Source organism: Corapipo altera, unplaced genomic scaffold (assembly GCF_003945725.1).
Source record: "Corapipo altera isolate COAL_440 unplaced genomic scaffold, ASM394572v1 275, whole genome shotgun sequence".
Taxonomy (NCBI): domain Eukaryota; kingdom Metazoa; phylum Chordata; class Aves; order Passeriformes; family Pipridae; genus Corapipo; species Corapipo altera.
This window is the reverse complement of record NW_020885001.1, coordinates 198,656-221,076: the sequence shown is the minus strand read 5'-3', so window position 1 is coordinate 221,076 and position 22,421 is coordinate 198,656. Positions and strand designations below refer to the sequence as shown.

At 47.7% G+C, this 22,421-nt stretch overlaps 1 protein-coding gene across 2 annotated transcripts in view; it reads right to left on the bottom strand.

The window, feature by feature from the left end:
- Window positions 1-926: 926 nt before the first annotated feature.
- The window catches only part of UNC5D (unc-5 netrin receptor D), a 91,671-nt gene continuing 70,176 nt past the window's right edge, over window positions 927-22,421 (bottom strand). For both annotated transcript variants that reach the window (XM_027667119.1, XM_027667120.1), the window contains 9 exons: window positions 21,338-21,442; window positions 18,883-19,266; window positions 16,945-17,029; window positions 16,065-16,233; window positions 14,252-14,479; window positions 11,929-12,078; window positions 9,370-9,534; window positions 7,731-7,909; window positions 927-6,668 (listed from right to left, as the gene is read on the bottom strand). In XM_027667119.1, the coding sequence (XP_027522920.1) occupies window positions 6,464-6,668; window positions 7,731-7,909; window positions 9,370-9,534; window positions 11,929-12,078; window positions 14,252-14,479; window positions 16,065-16,233; window positions 16,945-17,029; window positions 18,883-19,266; window positions 21,338-21,442 (1,670 nt within the window). In that variant the 3' untranslated portion in view covers window positions 927-6,463. The remainder of the gene's footprint in view (window positions 6,669-7,730; window positions 7,910-9,369; window positions 9,535-11,928; window positions 12,079-14,251; window positions 14,480-16,064; window positions 16,234-16,944; window positions 17,030-18,882; window positions 19,267-21,337; window positions 21,443-22,421) is intronic.

Below are 22,421 nucleotides of genomic sequence, written 5' to 3'. Positions count from 1 at the left end.
TTACACCCCCCTTCCCAAGATGCTGTTACCTTTTTTCCACCATGAGAATTTCTCAGCTCTCACCCTGATTTCAGTGGCTGTTCCTCAGCTGCCCTTCTCCCTAATTCTGCAGCAGAATTACCTTCTAGCAGGTGTGATGAGGAGCTGAGAGCCCTCGTGCACAGCCAAGTCTGGGCTCCTGTCGATGACTCAAAACAAAACTCTTTGAATATTTCTGGTATAAAAAACTGAACTCTTTAAAGGGCCTGCTTTAAAGCTGATTTTTGAACTCTGGAGGCATTTTTAAAGAATTGGTGATTTATTTGCATGTTTTTCTAACAAAGCTTTCTGCAGGACTTCAGGCACTGCCCGTGATTTAAGGTTTGACTCTATGATGCTGTTATTTAGTGAGTCAGGCTGGCAGGGGAAAAAAAGAGCAAAGAAATAAAGCAAAATAAGGGAAAATAGCCTTGAAGCTGTGATAAGTACTGGAGTAAAATATATACAATCCAAATGATATCTCGGAAGAGGGAAAAAAAAGCCAAAAAAAAAAAAAAGCCCAAACTCCCTCGGCAGAGCAGATTGGGATTGATTCAGTTTGGTTTAAATTAGTCTGGGGTGTTTGTAACCAGGAGTTCTCTCCAGTGTCGCCTCCTGTCACAACAGAAGGGTTACAGCATTTGAGTCAGCAACCAAATGGCCCTAAAACACAACAAAAAATAAACACAGGCAGGGAGAGAATCTTCTCCTCCCCTTCTTTTCTCTGTCGCCAGCCCAAGCCACACTTCTGGTCCTATTCCTGTAGATTTTAATTCTTTTTTTTGGTTTTTTTTCAGGAAACAGGTGCCCAGCACAGAGTTTTCCAGCACAAACCCAACCCAGCCTCCCAGAGTGCTCAGCTCAGCCCTCCCCCTGTTTTCCCACAGGAACAAACATGCTCCAAAAGGTCAGTAAAAGACTCTTTATTCATAAATAACTGATATGCAGGAGTCCCCACCTGTACATGTCTCTCCAAAAGGCTGGGGCCACAGCTCTGCAGCCCCTCCAGAAAACACCCAAAACCTCCCAGGGTCACTCTCTCAGTACAATATAACACAGCTGGTTGGCATTACCAAATATATATATGTATATATATTTATATATGTACATGTGCTGAAAAAAAGAAGCCAGTGCAGCCTTTTCCAAGGAGTCTTTCCCAAATATTTTACTGTACAACATTCAGAATTTACATTGATAGAACAAGGCACAGAAAGTGTGGTATGAAGCCAAGGCCATGCTTTTGATTTCATGTTCTGTCTCTCCTCCCTGCTCCTTCTGCTTCATACTAAAGAAAGGGTTCAAACCTCTGCTCTCCTTCAGTTCCAACCACACTGGACCCGGGGGAGGGAAGGATGCTCAGTCACATGAGCCCAGAACCAACGTTTTCAGAACCTACTCATCACAAAAATAAGGGAGCAGAAGAGAAAATAGGTCTCTCTAGAGGAATATTTGTGTTTTGTTTGTTTGTTTTCACTTTTTAAAAAGTAATTTACATTTCTTGTGATCAGGTTGAAGTTCCCCCTCCTCTTTTCACCAAAGGGCTGGTCAAAAGTTTTCCAAGTTGAAAATGCAATGGGGATTTTTTTTTTCTTCTTAGCTCTTGTGGTGTGTAACACTGCTCTGAGTCTGACCAGTCCAATTTTACTTCATCCAAATCAACAGAAGGTGCATAATTAATGGTTTTGGAGCCAGGTTATCAAATGGGATCAGAATGGGATGAGTTGGAGAGGTGGGAGGAGGCAACTCCATCTCCCAGGTCACAAATTCTGTGATGTCAGGAGTAAATCTATGAGGCATTTACCTGTGTGTGTATGTACTGCTCAGGGATGCAGCCAGGGAACTCTGGGAGGTTCAGGGACAGGGTTTTAGTGGAAAGGATGCAAAGATCTACAGCTTCACCTCCAAATATTGCTCCCTCCCCCTCCACCTTCAGCGCCCAAATGGGGGGAAAACCAAAGGAATCGGTGAAAAGGTGTCACCACCCCAGGGTTAACACTCCAAATATCAGCATGGGGAGTACCAGATGTTTTAAACTGCAAACCCCAAGCACCAGGCAGCTCCCTGGGAGGATCTGGGAGGGCACATTCCCCTTTCCAGGGCAGGTCCCCTGGCTGTGAGATCCGTGTCCTCCCCTCCCCCTGGGCCACAACAGCTCGAGCCAGGCTCGGTGCAGAGCACCCTCTGACTCCCCTTGGTGCCACACCTGGGGTTGGACAGCGAGGTTGATGTACAGAGAGCAGGGAACAGGGGGTTGGCATCTCCTGGGGGCTGCACAAGGACAGTTCTGCACCCAGGGGTTCATGGCAGGGCGGACGAAGGAAGCGGCTGCTGACACGGGAGGGGAGGCTCCGACTGGGCCAGGGCAGGGACAGCCCAGCTGACCCCTGTGCCCTGGCCATGGCTCACAGGTGACTTCAGCTCCAGCTCCCCCGGGACACGAGGTGAGCCCCAGCTCACCCGGGCTCGCCCTTGTAAAGCACAAACCAGTCAAGACAACTCGACAGCTCAGTTAAAGCAGCTTTTGCAACAGCTCGAAAATTACAACAACACCCCCTACCCCCCCCCGAGCCCCAGACAAGAAACACTAGTAGAGTCTGTACTATTCACCTCTAATACAAAAAATATAGTGGCAAGTTCCTAGACACTTATGTTATTCTTGGACAGAACAGTGAACACGGGTACAGATAAAGGTTTTTCCTTGACTTGTGGCAAGGAGCAGAACTCGGGTTCTGCCTCCTGCACTGCAGACACTGTCACTACCAAACAATTCTCTAAGTGAGTCTTTAATCTTAGAGTGACTGATTTCTTTCTGTCTCGTGTTGGAAAGGAGATTTTTGCTACCATTTCTGCTGGTATTGGCAATGAGAGAAAAGGCATTACTGGAAAATGATTCGTGATGTTTGCCAGCATACTGAGTGTTGTTTGTGGCTACAGGTGTTGTGTGTTTTAAGTTATTGTGTTTGCTCAGGAATCCTTTCAGTCATTTTAATTAGACCACTGTTACTTTTCCAGAAAGTGCCAGAGGTGCCATTTCACTGCTGCCCTGGAAAAGCCTCCAGCCTCTGCTGAAACAAGGACGGTGTCGAGGGAGTAATTCCACCAAACCACAGCCCAGAAATGAACAACCCCTGGAAAACCTCCCTCAGCTGGGTTAACGTGGCAAAGGCCCTCGGTGAGTTATTCCCACCACCTCTGCTGCTGGGGAACAAGTGGAGAAATTCCTGGGGATCAGTGAAATTAGAGAAAGGCCAGAAAGGTGAACTCTCGAAATCGTTCACGGCCGGTAAGGACTTGGAAATCTAATTTCCTGTTTTTCCACTCAGTTAATTACCTTCCAAGAACTAAGCAGCCCCTTTGCTTAAATCTGTGTTTTACAGGCAGAAACAGCCTGGGTAAAAAAAAAAAAAAAGCTTGACCTGGTGAGCAGGCAGCCAGCACAGTTCCTCCCCTGTTCTAGTTCTCCGTGCACACAAAGCTGGATTTTTTTGTGGTGAGAAATATGCTCTGGAATTTATCTGTTACTGAATGTGTTAAAACTCACAAGTGGGAAGAAAAGAATGGCCCTGTGGTGTGCTGTTAATACCCTGGAGTCCTACAGGATCCATGTTTGGGTGATTTATGCTGAACAAGCTTCTCTGAACCTGCTGCAGGCCAGCGATGCCCGGAGAGGGGGAGAGCAGCTGCTGCCAGAGACAAAAATAATAACAAACCCAGCTCCCCGTGTTTGAAGGGAATTGTGTTGATATCTTTTCATCTCTTACAAAAAGGCCAATAAAATTTTTGTGGGAGCTCAGGGTTGTACAGACTGCAAAATGAGCTTTATGGTGCTGGGGCTGCACGTTGTGCTGACACAACTGTAAGTCATTTTTAGAATGCAACTATTAGTCTTAAATGACTCACAGCACAGAAGTACCTGTGCTTAGGAAGATGAAAATATATTAGAGCAGATTCTTTGGTGATGTAAAATCAAAATGGCTGTTGCACCTGATCAGACTCAGGGCAGCCAGATGGAATCTAAAGTGTGCAAAATTACATTTCTTTTACCTTCTAGTTGGTGAAAATTGTTTTTCAAATGTAATAATTTATAAAATGGAAGAAAGGAATACATTTTTAGGTTCTGGCCCCTAATCCTCTTTCAGGTGCTCCTGTACATCTGCATTTTGGATCAAATCCTGTGTATGTACACAGACCTCCAGAAAGTCTGTTTAAGAGCAAAGGAAATGTGCAATATTGGGGCATTTCTGGTTCACTGGAACAACACAAGAGCATCAAAACAACCCATAACAGGCAGAAAAACTCGAGAGCTGTTGATCAGACTCTCAGAGTTTAAGATCAGTAACAAAGAAGCTGCTTTAGCCAAAGTGAAGATAAAAACAGGGAACAAAACCTGAGGGGTAACAGCAAAGGCAGCCCTGCCCTCGGCCATGGAGGAGGAGTTTCCTTTCTGGCATTGTCAGAGTTAAACATTTATTCCTTTTCAGGCACTGGATGTCCTGGGAACCTGGATTTTGGAGGACACCAGCCCAGGGAGCTGCTGGTTTGGTCTCAGTGTTCCCGAGCTCTGAGCTGGGTTAGGACTGAGCTGAGAACAAATTCCCTGCTGGAGAGAGGCTGGAGCTGGTTTCCCAGACAACAGCAGCTCTGGGTGCCATTCCTTATTTTGGTCTTTTTTTTTCTTTCCCTAATTCCCAGCATTTTGTCCAATGAAGAACAGGTTCCTGAGGAGGAGGACTGGCAGTCACTAGAAATGTAATTCAAACCCAGATAGAACCATGTGCTGCTAAAAGCAGTGACAGCCTGCTGCCAAACGAGCTGGTGTTTGTGTCTCAGCCCCAAACCTGCTCCCCCTGCAAACAGCAACCAGCCTGTCAGGCTCTGTGAAATCCTAAAGTGCAGAAAACCTTTGCAGAAGTCTCAGTATTTATAAGTCTCAGACTATTCCAAGCCTGCTGAGCTGGGAAGGCAATAATGACATTTGCAGTTCCAGAGCAGCAGGAACAAGTCCAGAGTTGTTGGTCAGACTTTTCAGACCTGGAATCCTGGGTAAAGAACAGCTTCAGATTATTAAGAGATTTGCTCTCTGTACCTACCCTGTGGCCTATTGTGCAGCTCTGGGCAAAAAACAAGGGTGAAACAGCCCCAGACTGCCCCTTTTCAGTTCCTTTCATTTCCATAAAGCTCCTGAAGCCTCCTTTCTGTTCCTGCTTTCTCCTGAACGTGCTCCTGTCGCCCACACCGACCCAACGAGCACCTTGGCTGATTGTAAAGGACAGGAGTGAAAATAGGGGTTAAATTTGGCTCAGCACCAGTCCCACCAGGCCCCCCGCTCACAGTGACAGCTCTTTTTGGTTTGGTCGAAGTAAGAAATTACATTTGTATGAAATGGGTAAAAAAATAAGGCGAATTCTCCAGCTGGATTCTGATTGGGGTGGGAAATGCAATTTGTGGCTAAACCAGGTGTAACCCAGCCAGCTTTACATCCCCTGGCATTCCCAAGCTGTGCAAAGGAATCGAGCCCATTTCTGGCAGTACCAGGTGGGGTTTATTGTTTCAGCCTGAAACCAAACCAAAATTAAGCTGTGCTGATTGACTTCACCTTCACTTAGTTTAACCCCAGAAAATGAAGGAATAATAATAAAAAAAAAATAAAAATGTGTAAACTTGCTAAAGTAGGGTTGGAAATTTCCCACGTGTTATTTGGTTATTTAAATCCACCCCCCAAGGAAACAGTTATTGACCAAGTCAGAGTTTGCAAACCAAGAAAATCAGAAAGTTCCTCTTGTGTGTGCAACACCCCAATTTCACAGAGAGGGGTTTTGGTCTGTAATTTTGGGAACAGAGCAGGCAGGAAAGCTCTGCAGCAAATGTACATTCATTAAGGGATTGGATTTTTAAAAGAAATGGTCTGGAATACACATGATATGGAATAATTATGAGAATCTTCTAATTCCTCAAACATCTGAACAGGATAAGGCCAAATTGTCAGTTTTCCTGTAGCAGACATAAAGTGACAACGTGATGCTCTCAAATGGGATTTAAACCACTCTTGAAGAGACAAACCTTTAAACCAGGATTAACCTCCAGTGGCTCTAAACATCCACCATCATATTTGTTGTTTTTCACTGGGCATTATATCAGCATTACTGTTCCTAACTATACACTGTCAGAACATTTACCTCCCACGGCTCTGTGTTTTCCCCTTCCTGCCCCAGGATTGACAGATGTGCAGTTTTTGTTTTGGACTTTACCAGGCGAGTTTTAAAGGAGGGGAGGACGGGGAGAAGGTCGTGTTTTCCTCACCACCAGGTGATTTTTTTTTTTTAGCAGGGCTGCTTCTGCTCCTCCCACTGCAAACTGCTCTGTGGGACAGGGCACCCATGGGTGCAGAACCCCCTTCCTTCCTCCCTCCAGTGTCACAGTCCCAGAGTTCTGGAGTGGGAAGGGGCTAAAGCCCGTTCTGGCGGCTGTAGCTGAAGTCGGGCTCCTCCAGCTCGGGCTCTGGGGGGTCGGGGAGTTGGGAGTGTGTCCTCCCAATCTCCTCCAGGGCACAGGCCAGCGAGTCCAGGTCCCCGTCCTGCTGGTGCCGGGCTTCCCACAGGTCCAGGATGACGGCGGAGGGGCTGCTCTGGGTGGCAAAGTAGGAGAGATTCCTGCGGGGAGGGAGGAAAAGGGGGGTGAAGAGGATGAGGAGCAGCTGCCACTGCCCCAAACCCTCCAGCAGCAGCTGGGGGGGCTGAGCTGAGGAGCCCTGGAGAGGACCCACCCTGGGGCATTTATTCCTCAGGTGTCCCCTGCCCAAGTTTAGGACAATGAGCAGGGGACTGGCATGTGCTGAAGCCCAGGAATACTGCAGCCCCAGCCCCGTGGAAATGAGGAAACAGGCCTGGAAAGCATCATTAGGAAATTCAGCAAGGATTTGACAGGCAGAGGATTTACATAACATCAGCTGATGCTTGTGCTTACGTAAAGACCCGACATCTTTTAGTTTGTCAATCTGTGTTTTATTAATATGCAGATTTTAGGGCTCTGCAGGGGCGATATTTGCAAAGAATTCGGTAAAAGAAAGTGTGTTTACCATAAACACTTTTTTTTTTGGTTCAGATGGGGCTTGTGGAGATTCCCATGCACGGCAACAAGTCAATGGCAAGTCGGTTTGCTTGATTTAAGTATTGCTGTGCTCTCCTGGGAACATATTTATGGCTATTTCTGTCAGTGAACTTCCTCTGCCAATTTAATTCAGCCAAGCAGAAGAAGCAAAGTAAGTAGTAAATTGGTTTTTACAGCATCTTTCAGTTCTAATAATCATAATACTATTATTACCCCTAACAGGAGAGCATGACTGTCTTTTCCTTAAAAAAACTGAACAAACAAAACTGCAGTATTCATTTTGGAACCCAAAACAAATCAGCAGGAGTCAGGACAACAGGTCATGGGATTTTTAAAAATTTTTTTTTTTTTTTGAGAGAACGTGCAGCCTCTTAAAACTTTTTCTTAGTAGACAAGAGAGCCAAAATCCTTCTACTGAAGTCTTGGACTTCACCAAGACTTGTGTCCACAGCAAAGAACTGCCCTTCAAAGGGGGAAGCTCCTGTTCCTGGCAGCTGTTTGTAGATAAAAGCAGGTACTTGAGAGTCCCTTAATGACTCATTAATTAACCCTGGCAAACAACCAACCCCCCACCAGCCGATTATCCCCCTGCTCCCCTCTCTCACCTGTTGATGCTGTTTTTCTGTGCCAGCATCTGCCAGTCCTTGCCCTTGGCGCTGGGGGTGTCGAAGGTGGCACAGATCCGCTGCCGGATGGAGAAGGGGATTTTGAAAGCCTTGGGACCCACCTGGGCAGGGAAGTTGCTGTCCTCGTGTGCAAAGAAGGTGATGGTTTCTCTTTCACTCTGCACGGAACGGGAGAGCAAAGCAAGTTGGATTCAAGGATTCAAACCCGAGCCTGAGGTTCCTCCCTGTAGCTCGCAGAATTGCCAGCAGAAAATTAAATAGCTGAGAGGGGGGGCTTTTTGGGTTGTGGAGGAACTCCCAGAACATCATAAGGACTTGTGTATAAAAGCATTTAAAATAGTGATATTCCCCTTCTAGGAGTTTTCTTTTTTGGATACTTCTGTGTTACAGCTGGAGTCGAACAGAGCAGTGATGGGTCTCTCACTGCTTAAGCCTCAAATATGGACATGCAAATCTCTCAGTTGTGGGTTTGTTTGTTTGTTTGTTTTTAAAATTTTTTTTAAACCACCTGAGTTCTCCAAGAACCTCAGTCCTCCCAACCCCTTTGGAATCCAGGCCCTCTGTAGATCTGTCCCACCTTTTGCTGTGGAATGACCCCAGTCCCGTGCGCCAGAGCCCCATTTCAGTGCTTTATCCCTCTGAGCAGCATCAATACCAACTGACAGAGGTGGAGTCTCTTCACAGAGCATTTCTGACACATCCCCAGAGCCAGCCATGCACAGCAGTAGGTGCTGGAGATACCTCAGCTCTGCCTGGTTGTGTTAAATATGCACAACAGGGTGGATTTCCATCCCCTGCACATGAGAGATAAGCAACAGCAAACTGGGCAGCTCTGGGAATTGTATCCCAGTGAGCAACTCAGTGAGCAGTTGTTGGGTTTGTATTTATTCTGCAGTCAAATTATCCTCCCTCTTCAGTCACTGCTGGAGATAGGCATGAGAGAGCCCTCTGTACCAGCAAATTTGTTTGAAGGCAGGACTCTGACACGCTCTGGGGACTTGTATAAGGATGGGACCCTTAAAAAAAAAATCCAGAGAGAGGAAAATCAAGGCAGCAGCAACACTGCAGTGAGACACACAGAGAGCAACACAAGATCTGTATGAAATAACAGTAAAGAACCAGAAAAACACCTGGCCATATTCTGAGGATTTTTGATACAGGATGATGTTGGTGGTTCTCTTGTGCAGTTGCTGCATTCTCTGCAGAGAGCATTCAGCAGTGGGTGGACAGCTTTAACCCAGAACTACTAATCTGGATTAATCAACAAAGTTTTCACTGCTCTAGGACAGATCACAGCCTGCTTGACTATGGGTTTGATTTCTTTTACCAGTGAGCAAGGCCCCAGTGCCCAGGAGACACTGTGAGCACCCGTGTTCAACTCCCAGGGCCCTGCAAACTCTGCCAAAACTTCTTGCAAGAAAACCACAACCACCGACCCGAACAGGAGCTGCTTTTAGTGCTGCAGAATCTCTGTGCTTTGATTTCTGCTGGAAATGGAATCTGGTTGTCCAGAGAAGCTGTGGATGCCCCAAGGCCAGGCTGGACGGGGCTCGGAGCCACCTGGGCGAGTGGGAGGTGACAGAGCAAGGGAACAAAGCCAGGTGAGAGCAGCCCTTACCTCGAGGATGGAGGTCTGGACGTGCAGGACCTGCTCGTGGCCCTTGAGCTGCCTCACACAGACCTTGCAGCTGAGCTGGGTGGTGCCGGGGCTGTAGCGCTCCAGGGAGAAGGCACAGAGCAGGGGCCGGGCACTGCCACGCCACACCCGCGAGAACGGCACCTCCTGCAGGGACAGGGACACGGGACAGGGGTCAGGGACACGGGACACAGAGCAGAGACAGCCAGAGCCCCTCCCTGCTGCTCTGCTGAGCATCCCTTCGAGCCCCCAGCAGCACAAAGCCCACCCGCGATGATTCCACTTTTACTGAGAGCTGAGCTTTCATCCAGTGAAACAAACGATGGGAGACTCATCTAAAACTTGAAAATATTGCACTTCACCTCCTCCTTACCGAGATCAGAACCCTGACTCTTCTCTGTGTCTCCCTGCCATTTCCTTGTACTGCAGAATCCAAAAAAAGGAGCTTCCCATCAAGACCTGCCCTGGCTCTGTCAGACTCCCCTTTTCCACCTGAACCACCCCAACTGTGCCTTTCTTCAGCCCCAGCTGGATCCTGGGTTGGGAGCAGTAGCAAGATACTGACACTGGTAAAGAAAACATTAGCAAAACAAGTTACAAGTGGAGCAACCATAATTAGATTTTTTTTTCAGGGTAATCATCTCTACTTTCATCCCGAGTGGAAGAATCACTCAGTTGAAAAGAATCACAGGAAACAATACAGAGGGACAACGTGTGGTGAAGGATGAGTGGTTCCAGTATTCCAGAAATGCTTTCAGTTTCATTCTGCCTTTATAATTAAGTTCCCAGCAGAGACAGGGAATGTAAATCATCTCCCAGCTCCAGACAGAGCCCGGATCCTCCGAGGGACACGAGATGGGGGGAACACAGCAGCTTTCAGCCCCCAAAGGTGCCTGCCTGGCTTCTTATCACACTGCTCACTGCCCCTGCCTGCTCCAGCACCCACCCAGTTCCCAAGGGTTCCCCCAGTTCCTCGGGAGCGGGGTGGGAAGGGAGCCAAGAGCTCGGCAGCTGCTCCTGCAGCAGGGCCAGGACAAACAAACACTGTGTGGAGTCTGGAGGAATCCTGGCACCACCTGCCATCCACTGCTCTGCAGCCATTCTGCAGCAGGACTGATTCATCCCCCCGAGCTGAGGGATCACTGACACACCTCCCTCCTCATCCCACTGTCCCGGGGTGGTGTCAGGGGTGGAGCAAAGTTGTGGCCCCTCTGCTCCTCACAGGCAGCACAGGCAGCTGCCTGCACAGGGTGGGACGGGGGAGAGAAGCCAGGGAGCCCTGCAAGGAGCTCCACGGGCACAACTAGAGCCTTTCATCTCTAAAGAGCCTGGAACCAAATCAGAGCTGTCACCAGACACCTCACTGAGGGTGAAACACAAAGCCAGTGCAGGTTCTGCAGTTCCTCTTAGACACAATTATCTAATTATCAGTATTCCTGAGCTGGCCAAGTCATGCCAGCTACACTCAGTTATAAAATGGGAATATTCCTTTGGTTCAGTAAGAGCCACTGTGGCAGCAGAGGTTTTGCACAGGCTTTCATTTAACCCCGAGTCCCTGCTCTGATCAGACTCTAAACAGCACTTTGAGGTTGAATTTCAGTCTGTCACACACATTTATTCTTCAGGCCTGGACAAGGATCAAGAGGCAATAAATTAATCAAAGTGTGGAGCTGTGTTCCATCCATGAGGCAGAACTCAATTTGTTGTATTTAGAGAAAACTCTCATGATTTTCACTGCTTGGGCACATCCTGCTCCTGGTGGGCATTTGCTGTAGTACTGGGGCATCCTAACACTGAGTGGTTTGGCTTTTAAAATGCAGTTCAGTGAGTAGAATAAACAAAACACTTAAAAGCTGTTCTTCATAGGAAGCTGAAAATGATTCGGTTTCCCTCCCTTTTTAAGTTGAAGCATAAATTATCCCTATATTCCTAATGAGGTAAAACTTCATCTGGCTGTGGATCTGTGTTTATAAGTTTCAGAGCCCATTACACTCATGTTTTGGAGAACATGGCAACACATTTAAAACAGTTTTTTTGCCAAAATACTGAATGATAGATAATTGTCTCTCTGCTTCTGGGAAAAGGGAGATTATATAGTCTAATTGAGTTCTGTATTTTAAGACCAGCCCACTCCATGTGCCAGCACATCACTTCTGATTCCCAGTAACCCACATCCTTAGAAATCCTTCCTTTGTTTTGATTTTCCCTTTCCGCTTTTCAACAGCCTCTTTAATTAATGGAGTGCAGAAAAAAATAATTTGCAGCTCTTCAGTTCTAATTCTTGGTATCTGCACGCTGTGCTTTCAACTCATGATTAACATTTAAATGTCATTTGCAGCCACGTATTCGCAGTTGTATCACAACTGGAATAACAGGTATCAGAAACATCTTCAGGAGTGATAAGCTTTAACAAGAATATTGGCCTTCTGACTCATTTTTGTTGCATGCCCAAGAGATTTAAGCCAAAACAGAAGGTACCATTGCCTTATCTGGGTTCTGCCCATCCCAGTGCAAACCTGAAGAGGTAAAATTGCCAAGTACCTGACACGCAGTAAATGGTTTAATTCTCCAAAGGAAGGGAGGGATATCAAGGACTGAGATCTGGAGGCTGCAGGTATTTCCTTTAAAATGCAGGAGTTTTGGTTCCTCCAGCAATTGTCCTCCTTGGAGCCTTTCATCCGAAACCACCTCCTGCAGGGGCAGAGGAGAGAACTGTGTCAGTATTAGGAACAAAACCCAAATCTCCAGAGAGTTCACCTGTCCAAAGGTGTCTGGGTCACCCACAGCACACCAGGAGTGTTCCTCTCGTGGGCCAGGGGATGGGACTGGTGTTTATTCACCCCCATCCCAGTTAAAAGGCACTCAAAGGCACAGGGACATCCCAAAGCAGTGCCTGCAGCTGGAGCCAGCAGCAGCTTGGCTGGGAAACCTCTCCCAGGGCTTTCAGAGCACTCAAACACCCCCCCCACCAGGAGAACACACCAGGTCAAACAATTCAGCCTCAGTTCTCCTCTCTGGGGCCTCTTCAGAGTCACTGGACAAGACCCTGAGCAGTCTGAAGGGCAGACTTGGAGCAGGAGTTTGTATTACAGTCCTCCAGAGGTCTGTTCCCAGCTACATTTTTATGTAATTCTGTGAATTTAAAGCATAATAGTAAAAAAAAAATAAAAAAAAAAAATCACCCCTGCCTGTGCTTAAGCAATGTTTACTCCTGTGCTGAGACAGTAAAAACACCAGCGAGGAAGGAAAGGTTGCACAAGTCTTTATAAAAATCAGCTGGCAAGCAGTCTCTCCAAATTACCTTTTTTTTTATCCACATAAATTACATCAAATCAAATCCATCGAAGGGGTTCAGTGCTCGTCAGTACCAAAGGTATTGTCAGAAGGGCTCCTGGAATCATTGTGACCTTCTGAAAATTCAATGCCTGCTCGAGCTCTCTGCAACTGTACTAATGGATTCCTATTAGAGAGCAATTTTTACAGGAGTTCAGCTCGTTTTAACTCCTCATGGTCAGGTTTATATGAAGGAAAGAATTAGAAGGGAGCCTTAATTTTTGATTTCCAACCACGAGGGGAGTGGATTGTTTCATGACGGTTTTCAAAACTCCTCGAAGGTGCTGGATTTCCTTTTTAATGTGCCACAAACCCTCGGGTGACACCGAGGCTGCAGCAAATGACAAAACACAAAGGGTTTGGGAGAGTTTCCCAAGTCAGAGCTGCCCAGGGAGCAAAGGCAGCTGCTGGAAAAGCAAGGTGGGTTTTCACAGGTCAAAAATGAAGGAACTTGGTATCTCATCCAGGACTGCACTGCAAAGGATTCCCTGTCAGACAGAACTTGGTGACCCCAACTCCAATTCCTCACCCAAAGCCCTCAGTTTCTCCATGTTCACACTAATATTTACATGCTCTTAAGGGCTGTATCATTTTGTAAATATACACAGCTGTCTCACTATCTACAAACACCCTGCTCTCATTCCTCTGAAGGCAGAAAACTGGTAATTATTCTTCTAATAATTTTCTACAGACTCATCAGGAAGATACTGGTACCCACTAATTGTGTAAGTGTTATAAAGAGTATAATTACAAAGCCATTGTAAGACTTTAACAATCCTTCTGGTGGCTCTGCTTTTATTAGAAGCACACAGACACCAGTGAGAGCCGTGTTTCCACCCTGTGAGAGAGGCAAGGGAAGGGAACATTCATGTCACAACTGTCTTCAATTCAGCTCCCTGAAGAAAACCATTTTGTTAAAGCTTCTGAGTTTACTAAGGCTGCAAAAGCCAGTGAATGTCACTGCTTTGTCCTGGAATACCATTAAAAAAATCCTGCTCATTTCAATTGCCACCTGGGGATTGGTCTTTTTTTTTTTTTTTTTAACTTTTTTTTTTTAAAAGGGAAAATGCACCAACATTTAATTTTTGTTTAAGGAGATGGTGAGCCAACCTCTTTCTTCTTGCTCCAGTTGTAACTGGGAGAGGAGATCCTGAACTGCTGCCAGCTCAGGGGTGTGATAAAGACTCTCCATCAGCTGGGAATGACTTCCATGTCCTGGGGGGTGCAGACTGAGCTCCAGCTCAGCCCCTCCAGCCCTGAATTTGTGCTGGGTTAAGCAGAGCTGAGGGATTTTGGTTTTCCATCTGCCTGGCAAAGAATGACAAGCCAGTCTGGCTGCCCTAAAGCTCTCACAGTGTAAATCCACACGTGCAACAGCACTGCAGAGAAATCAAGGGACTCATTGCAAGTCACGCAGCGGCGGCTTAAAAAAAAACCCCAATATTGTCACTTTTGGTGGAGTTCTGGGCTGTTGGGACCGTCCCCAGGACAAAAATAACCAACCCCCAGCGAGCAAAGCGAAGGCATTTACCTGGAATGCACAAGGGGTGTTATCCATGCAATAAACTCTCAGATTGTAATCCAGAGAATTGCAAGACAGGCAGCCAAAAACGGCGACTTTCAGCTGTCGAACGGCGCAGTCAGAGATGGGTTCCCCAATTAGGGCATAAGTTCCAAAGCTGTTTAAGAGAATGTGACAGGCATAAGGATCCAACAGGCAGTAGCAAGAAGTAGTTTCCTCTTCCACAGACATCACTTCCTGAAAAAACGAAATTCGGGTTTAAAGAAAATAAAAATAAAAAAAAAAATGAAGTAAAACCAACAGGCCTCGACAATAGGAGTCATTGCATTGCTTATTTTTTATTCAACTGGAATGCAAAGTGTTCCTGAGGACCAGGCTGCTCACTCAGGGAAGGGGAGATGGTGGACTACTTGTGTGAGTAAATATTCCCAATTTAGCCCTGAGTCAGCAGGAGGATTTATGGCCGTGCACTGTGCAGGCCCCGATGTGTGCAGCATACAATAATAATGATGGTGTGTAAGCAATTTTAGCATCTTTTTTTCAAGTGCTCTTGACTTCCCAGCTAATTTTTTTCCCCCCAATGTCAGGTTAAAAAAATTACCTCGAGGATTAAAGTTCAATAAGCAAACCTTGAACAGTAGCTGGGACTTGACTGGCTTCCAGAACACCCACTGCAGTCACGTTTTTCCTTCATCAAAAACCTCCCTGCCCCACTCCTCTGCCTTTGAGGCTCAGCCCTGCTTTACAGCCCCACCAGAGGAGGGATCTGCTGATTCCTCCCCAATTCCAGGGGGTTTGGGACCCACACTGGTGGAGCTCACCAAGGAAATCTAAAGCAGGGAAACCAACCTGACCTGGAAATGGTTTAAAGGGGAGCAACAAACCACACAGTGGTTTAGAGGAGGCAAAGGACACAGAGGGGTTTATGGAGCCCAGGAATGGATTTTATATCCATAAATGTTTTAACTGCTAATTTTTCCCTCCTCACAGTGCAAATGAACCAACCAGTTCCAGGAGCAGCAGCAATGCAATAAATCCATTGCCTGTGGATTTGTGTCTGGTTACTGGCTCTGCTGTTCCCAGGGAATTCAGCCCTTTCCATCCTGTGTGGGTTTGCGGAATGCTGAGTAACAGGTTGTTTTATTTCAGGAGGGTTCTCAGCCTGTCTCCCCAAATGACACAGAAAGCTCAGGCCACCTGAGACTGCTGCCCCCCAAACAGCTCCAGCCCAAGGTGGCCAAAGGCATTAAAACTGCCAGTGGACAGACTGAAACCATCAAATCCTCCTGTTACAAAAGCACAAAGCTTTAATCTCCTCAGCCAGGCAGGATTAAGAAATAGATGTTCAACTAAAAAAGCACAATAGTTTAATGTGCACTAATCCTTCAGAGGCTCTGGGCACAGCTCAGTCACTGAAGGCTGTGCCCAGAGACACAAGATTTTTAAACTGGGAGGGTCCTTCTGCGCTAAAAAAAAATAATTAAATTTTTAATAATTTTTAAAAATTATTTGCAAGCACTTCTGTAACTTCTTCTATGCCAGGATAAATTCTTGTGTGGACACAATATTCTGTTCCGACACTGAGCCTCTTTGGGATCAAGCAAAACCACGTTTTTACAAATAAATCTGAGAAAACTGAATACTGTTTTTCAGCCATGGGGGTGGATCACAGAGCTGCCCCTTTGCTGCAGTGCCAAAGTGGGTTCTGATTGTTCCTCTCGGGTGTCTGTGCCTGTCACTGCTGCAATCTCTGAGCTGTGCCTGCACGGCCGGGGGGGTTCACTGGGGCTGGGACAACCCTGTCAGGGGGCTCTGGCCTTACCTCCCACTTCCCCTGCTGGGTCCTCCTCTTGAGGTGGATGTTCCAGTGCTCGGGGTCGGCGTGGGCGCAGTGGGGGATGGTCAGGGCGAAGGGGGTGCTCACGGACACCTCCGAGGGCCCACAGGTCACCTCCGGCCCCAGCAGCACGGCCGAGCCCTCGGGCTGCAGGCTGGGGGAGAGGAGAGAGGCAGAAATGCCTGTCAGCAGTGAGAACTCACTCCAACTGCAGATTTCCAAGGGTTTCAGTTAAGGTCTCAGACCCTCATTCATCTGTTAGAGCAAAGGACGAGTGGGGAAATTCCTTTCATGGAGGAGCTGGAACAGAACCATCAGACCCCATCGAACTCCATCCCTTGGTCAGCTCAGGATTCTGGGATTCAAAGCACATTCCAGTTTGTTTAACCCAGATCCAACACTGAACTTGCTGTGTGCAAGCAAGCCCTGCTTCCCTGCACCAGCTGGTCCCACCACGCTCTGCCTTCCAAGGCTGCCATCCACAATATTTTCACAGTAACGAAGATAAAACAAATTATGGCTTAAGAAAGGCAGGCTCATAAATTTTTTCCAGATTGAGTGTGATCTCCCTGGTTTGAAAGCCCATTTATATTCTGCAGGATGAGCAGGCTCAGTAACTCACACGGGCACCAGGGATGGGCCTTTGCTCAAATCCAGAACTCTGCAAAGTGGATCCGTGCACGTGGCTCCAGGACAGCCAGGGGAGATCCCACCAGCACAGCTCCAGGGATTCATCCCATCTGAATTCATCCCATCTGAATTCATCCCATCTGAATTCATCCCATCTGAATTCATCCCCTATGCCTGGCTGCATTCCCTGCTTGCTGAGTTATGGAGATGAAGTATCTGACAAGAATCTTCTCACCTGGACTCCTTCTGAGTGATGGCAAGGTAGATTTCCCAAGAACTCTCTTCAGGAATAGCTCCATGTGGGATCAACAGACTGACTCCTACAAAAGAGCAAAGGCAGAACTTCCCTTTGGGAATGGCACAGGATGCAAAGAACACTCCCCACACCCCCTGGGCTCTGATGGACACCTACAGGGGTGCCCAGCACAGGAATGTTCCTCCAAAACTGAGCTCCTGACTGCAAAGTCATCAGATGAAAGGAAAATACATCATTAAAGGAAATAAAGACATTATTTTTCCATTAAAGGAAAACACATCTTTTTCCCAAAAAGCCTCTCAAAAGCTCTTTGCCCCTTCTCAACTTTGAAATCAAAGCTGATAATTCCAGGATCATGAGGAATCACCTTTTTGTTCCTACACATGGTAACTGGTGAATCCAAGTGATCCCATCATCCTTTTTCTCCATCAGGATAAAATCAGAAGTTAACAAGGAAGCTTTCCACTGAAATCAAACTGCTGGGTCACATCCTCAGGAGAGGAAGGATGTATTTGGCTTTGCATGTCACACAGTTCAGAACCTCAGCGAAGCAGTGACCTGATCACACCATAATTCACAACTGGCCAGCAAGGATGGGCTTACATAAAGGCAGAATTACATAAACTGCAAGTGGACCAAATACATATTTAAATAATCTAATTGATGGGACTACCATTATATAAAGTAGCTAAATATACAGTGTGAGGGAATTCTTAATTTATGCCTTAACTGACTTGGTGCCTCTGCCTCTCTAATGTTCATCCCCGAGCATAAAAACGATCTGGGAAGAAATTAAAACTCTCCATGTGTTGTGCATGGTTGTGCACTAGCAGTGCATCCCTCACTTGTACACTGTTATCAATCTTCTCTAAACACAAACCACATTTTTTATGGTAACCTTTGAAGTGCCCATTTGATGAAACATGAAGGATAAAGCTCTGAATCATTCAGTTCGACCAGAGAGCAAGAGAAAGGCCTGGACACACCAGGGAAATGAGAACAGTTGAATTTAGGGTGAGTGAAGTTCACCAGAGTTTGAAAGATGGTGACAGCTCTGAGCTGGCAGGGGGGGTATCTGGCTTTTTCTGCTCCCTTTGCCTTTTTGGAAAAGGAAATTTCTCCAGCAAGGTGCAAACACAGCGCTGTGGTCCAGCAGGGCTGGGGGCTGAACACCCTCTCCTCCAGTCCAACCTGCTGCTGGGTGTGCTCAGCTGCTCCAACAAACAGCTCTGTCCATCTACAACACATCTCACAGAACTCTGGAGCCACAAAACAAACTCCACTCCTCAAACAATGTGAACTGAGCACCCCAGAGCCCAGCCCAGCCCTGGGATGCCGCTGACTTTGAAGTGCCCCACTCTGGGAACCTGCCCAGCTTTGATGCTGAGAGAAGAGCAGAGCAGGAAGGCAGCAGGGGCTGATCCCAAAATCCCCCCCCAGGGCCCCTGTGGAGAGAGGGGCTGCTCTGCAGGGCTGGCTGCTCCTCCTCTGCTGCTGACCCACAGCCTGGCAGTGGGAGCTGGAGAGGCAGCTTGGAATGTGAGCCCATCAGATGAGATGCTGATCCAACATCGACCCCCTTCCCAGGGAACCCTTCCTTTGGATCAGCATCCAAGCAAGCAGCAGCTTTGATTAATGTGGCTTTCATGCTGAAGACATCAAGAGAGGCAGTAATTTAAAACAGTTCAAATAGGCATAATGCCTCCTTCCTCCTCATCCCAGGCTTTCTTCTGATCACTCATCTCCTGTGTGGGCAACATGCCCTACTTCCCAAAATCTGCATTGAAGGGAGCCCCCACTTCTTCTTTCCTCGCCTTTTTTTTTTTTTTAAAAAAAAAACTTAGTTATAAAACACTACATCAAGCCCATCTGAAATAATTCTTTTATGTGCTTTTGAAGGAGGGAGGATCCACCCACCTGTGTTTGGGACCACCAGGCGACCCCCCAGGTGCCCGAAAAGGGCCGTGGTCCTGAGCTCGCTGGAGGTGGAGATGGAGGCCAGGTTCTGGATGTACACGGCCTTGTTCCTGCCCTGCACGGTCCCAAAGGCTCGGTGGGGAACGTTCCCGTGGGGGAAGGTCCCGGGATGAGCCTTCCCGTGGAATTCCGCCCGCTCCGTCACCCCCAGGGACACCATGAAGGAGCTCTGCACCTTGACCTTGATGTCGGACAGGGGGTTGAACAGGGAGGATTCCGTCATGAGCTCCTTGTCCAGGGGGTCCTGCAGGCAGATGGGGCCGCTGTAGGTCCTGCTCACGGTCAGGTCGGGCTGCATGGAGGAGTTCAGGAGCAGGGAGTTACCTGTGGAGGGAGCAGGGAGCTCGTGACTGCTTGGGAATGGCCCCTCAGGAGACCCTTCCTGAGCCCTCCCCATCTGCTCAGTGACCTGCTCCTCCTTCCTCACACTCTGTGAGCTCCAAATCACGTCAGGACAGGTTAAAGAACAAAGCCCCATCAGGCAACAGCTCCAACATCACTGTTTCCCACACTCCAGGCAGCTCCAGAGTGCAGGAACCCAAGAAGGAGCTTCCTTTTGTCCTGGATTCAAGTTTGTGTGTTTGCCTTTTTTTTCCTTTCTTGGTTTTTTTTTTTTCTCCCCCTTACATCAAACCCCCCGGGTGAAAGCAGAGCTTCCTGCAGACCTTTTCTGAGAGCTCACACCAAATGATAACTTCCTGCCTGAGGGGAACCAGGCTGAAAAGAAAGTGGGACAAGAGTAATAGGGGGAAAAATACCACAGTTATTCATTTAGGGGCCTTTAAGCTCACAAAACACTCTGGAAAAAAAAAAAAAAAAAAAAAGAGAAGGAATGGATGGATTTAGGGCCTGAATCCTTAAGCTGGTTTGGGGTTTTTTTGTTTGGTTTTGTGGCAGGATTTTTTTGTTCAGTTGGTTGCTTAGTTTTTGTAAATCCAAGTTTTCCGAAGTAACTATTTTTCTGGAAATTATCTGTACTGTATCCTTGAACACCTGATCCCTTTAAAGGACCACAGGATGGTTTGCCAACATTATAAACACATTTCTCCAAAGAATAAAGTTTGGATCACACTAATCTGTTGTCCATTGGTCAGGATTGGGCTCTCTTTTCTCAGCAAACTGAACAGAGAACTGGGCTTTTTTTTTCCTGCTGAATAGTTTACAAATACTCTCATCTAAAAGCCCCACAGACAGAGAACCCAAAGTTACTGAAACTGAACTAATAAGTTAAGGGATCGGTGTGCTCAGGTATTTTCAGAGCATCCAGAACTAATGGTTTTAAACATCGGGTCAAATGAACAATTCTCCAGACTCAAAACAAGATTTAAACTGAACCACGAAGGAGAAGTCCCCGTGTGAGAGTCACTGAGAACTGCACAGCTCTAATTAAAGGCTTGGGTTTGGCAATGAATGACTGAACCTCCTTCAAACATCCTTGTCTACCCGGCCCTTTTCCCAGTTCCTTGCAAGTCCTGCTCAGTGAGGGATGTCTCCCACGACAGAAAGAAACTGTAAAAACAACAACATAAAAAAAAAAAAAAGCCCCAAACAAACTCTGCAACATATTTCCCTTTTCTGCAGAGGGAACAGAGACATGGGGCTGCTTTCACACCCCACCAACACACCACCCACTGCAGGCAGCCCGGGCTGGGGAGAATGGCAGAACAGAACCAGGAAACATTCTGTTTTCATCACCGTTCCTGTCCCTCCCCACCTGTCTGTCCAAAGGAAATAACATTCCAGAAAACACGAGAGCTGCCTTCACTGAATGTTCTGCCCACGTTTCATGGCACTGGTGGGGTTTTTAGGGCTTCAGGGGGTTTTTACACCCATTTATTTCCCACAGACCTCAGTGCTACAACCTGCAAGTTGGGGTTCTGAAATTATTGGTAACTAACTAACCATCAGTTCTCAAATTATCAGTAACTAACCATCAGTTCTTTAATTATCAGTAACTAACTAACCACTCTTCCTGGAGTAAAGCAAAGGTCTGTACCTGAACAGGAAGGAACCACAGACAGTGCTGCCTGGGTTTGCTTTGATTTCGTTCAATCTGGGCTTTTCCTAAGTCAGTGTAAAAGCTGGGGACAGGGTTTCTAGAGCCTCTGGAGCGTGGTCAGGAAGGATTCTGGGTTTGCCCAAGCTGCCAGGGCAGGGTAGTGGCAAAGGCAGCTCCAACCACCAGGTCCTGTCCCTGCAGCCACGACACCCTCCCTGAGTGTGTGTGTGCAGCGGGAGCTCTGGGGGGAAGGAAAACACGAAACCAGGGCACCAACCTTGTCTGACTGCCTTAAAATGAAATGCCTGGAGGCACAGAGGAATGAATGAAGGAATCAATGAAGGAATCAATGAAGGAATCAATGAAGGAATCAATGCCATCCCCCCCCATACTCACTCTGACTGCGCCTGTAGAGCGTCACGGCCACCACCAGCACGGCCACGGCCAGCACTGCCGCCCCCAGCCCCGAGTACAGCGCGATGTCACTGGCAGTCTCCAGATCTGGGGGGAGAACAGGAGGGGAAGGGGTCAGGAGTGTCGGCTGGAAGGAGCAGGGGGAGCTCTGGGCAGCCACAGAGGAGCGGGAGATGCCGGCACGGAGCAGGTCCCAGGAGCACGGAGAGCGCTGGGGAGCGACCACCCCGGAGCAGGAGCAGGTTCCTGAGGGGTCACTGCACACAGCAGAGATTCCTCTGGTTCAGGGGTGCCACCGTGGCCCCTGCAGGTTTTAAAACAGGAGAGCTGGGCTGTGAGAGCAGCAGAGCTTGTCCCTCTGAGCTCCTGGCTGAGCTGGGCCATCGATTCCCACTCCAACCCCCTGGAGATCACTCAAGTGTGGAACTCAACCCTCAAAGGGAGCACGAGGAGCTGCAGCCAGGAGGGCTCAGCAGGACTGTCATCTCCTGCTGGCTCTTCCAGGGATGTGCAAGTTCTAGGTTTGGATTCTGGACCTAATCCAGGAGGTCGTGGATCCTCTGAAGAACCTGAGTGCAGATTTCCCTTTCCTCCTCCTTGCTGCGTGAGCTTTAGGGAGGAACACTCCATCCTGCCCCAGCCCAGAGAGGGGCTGAGGAGACCCCCCAGACATCCCTGGGAGCACCTTCAGCCTTTAAAATCAGGCTGGAAACTGAACCTTCCCTGTGGCTGTGCCCACACATGAACCCACAACCAAGTTTTCTACGACTCCAAACTTTGACAGCAGAGAAACAGAATCCCCTGCTCTGCCAGAACGGATCCAAATGAAGACTGCAATACTCCATAATTGAAATATCCAGTCCTGCTGTTCTAGGTCTGCTGGGATTTGGGACAGCCTAGCATGAAATTAAATTACTTGGCAAGTGCCCTTAGTGGGTCCTTGGATGGTTCCCTCAATGCCCAGCTCCAGTTTGGGGGCAGAGAGCCATGAGTTCACCCTGGGCATCAGCTCTTCCCTGCTGGGGGGGCTCCTCCTGGCACGGGAGAGGCCCTGGGAACACAAACT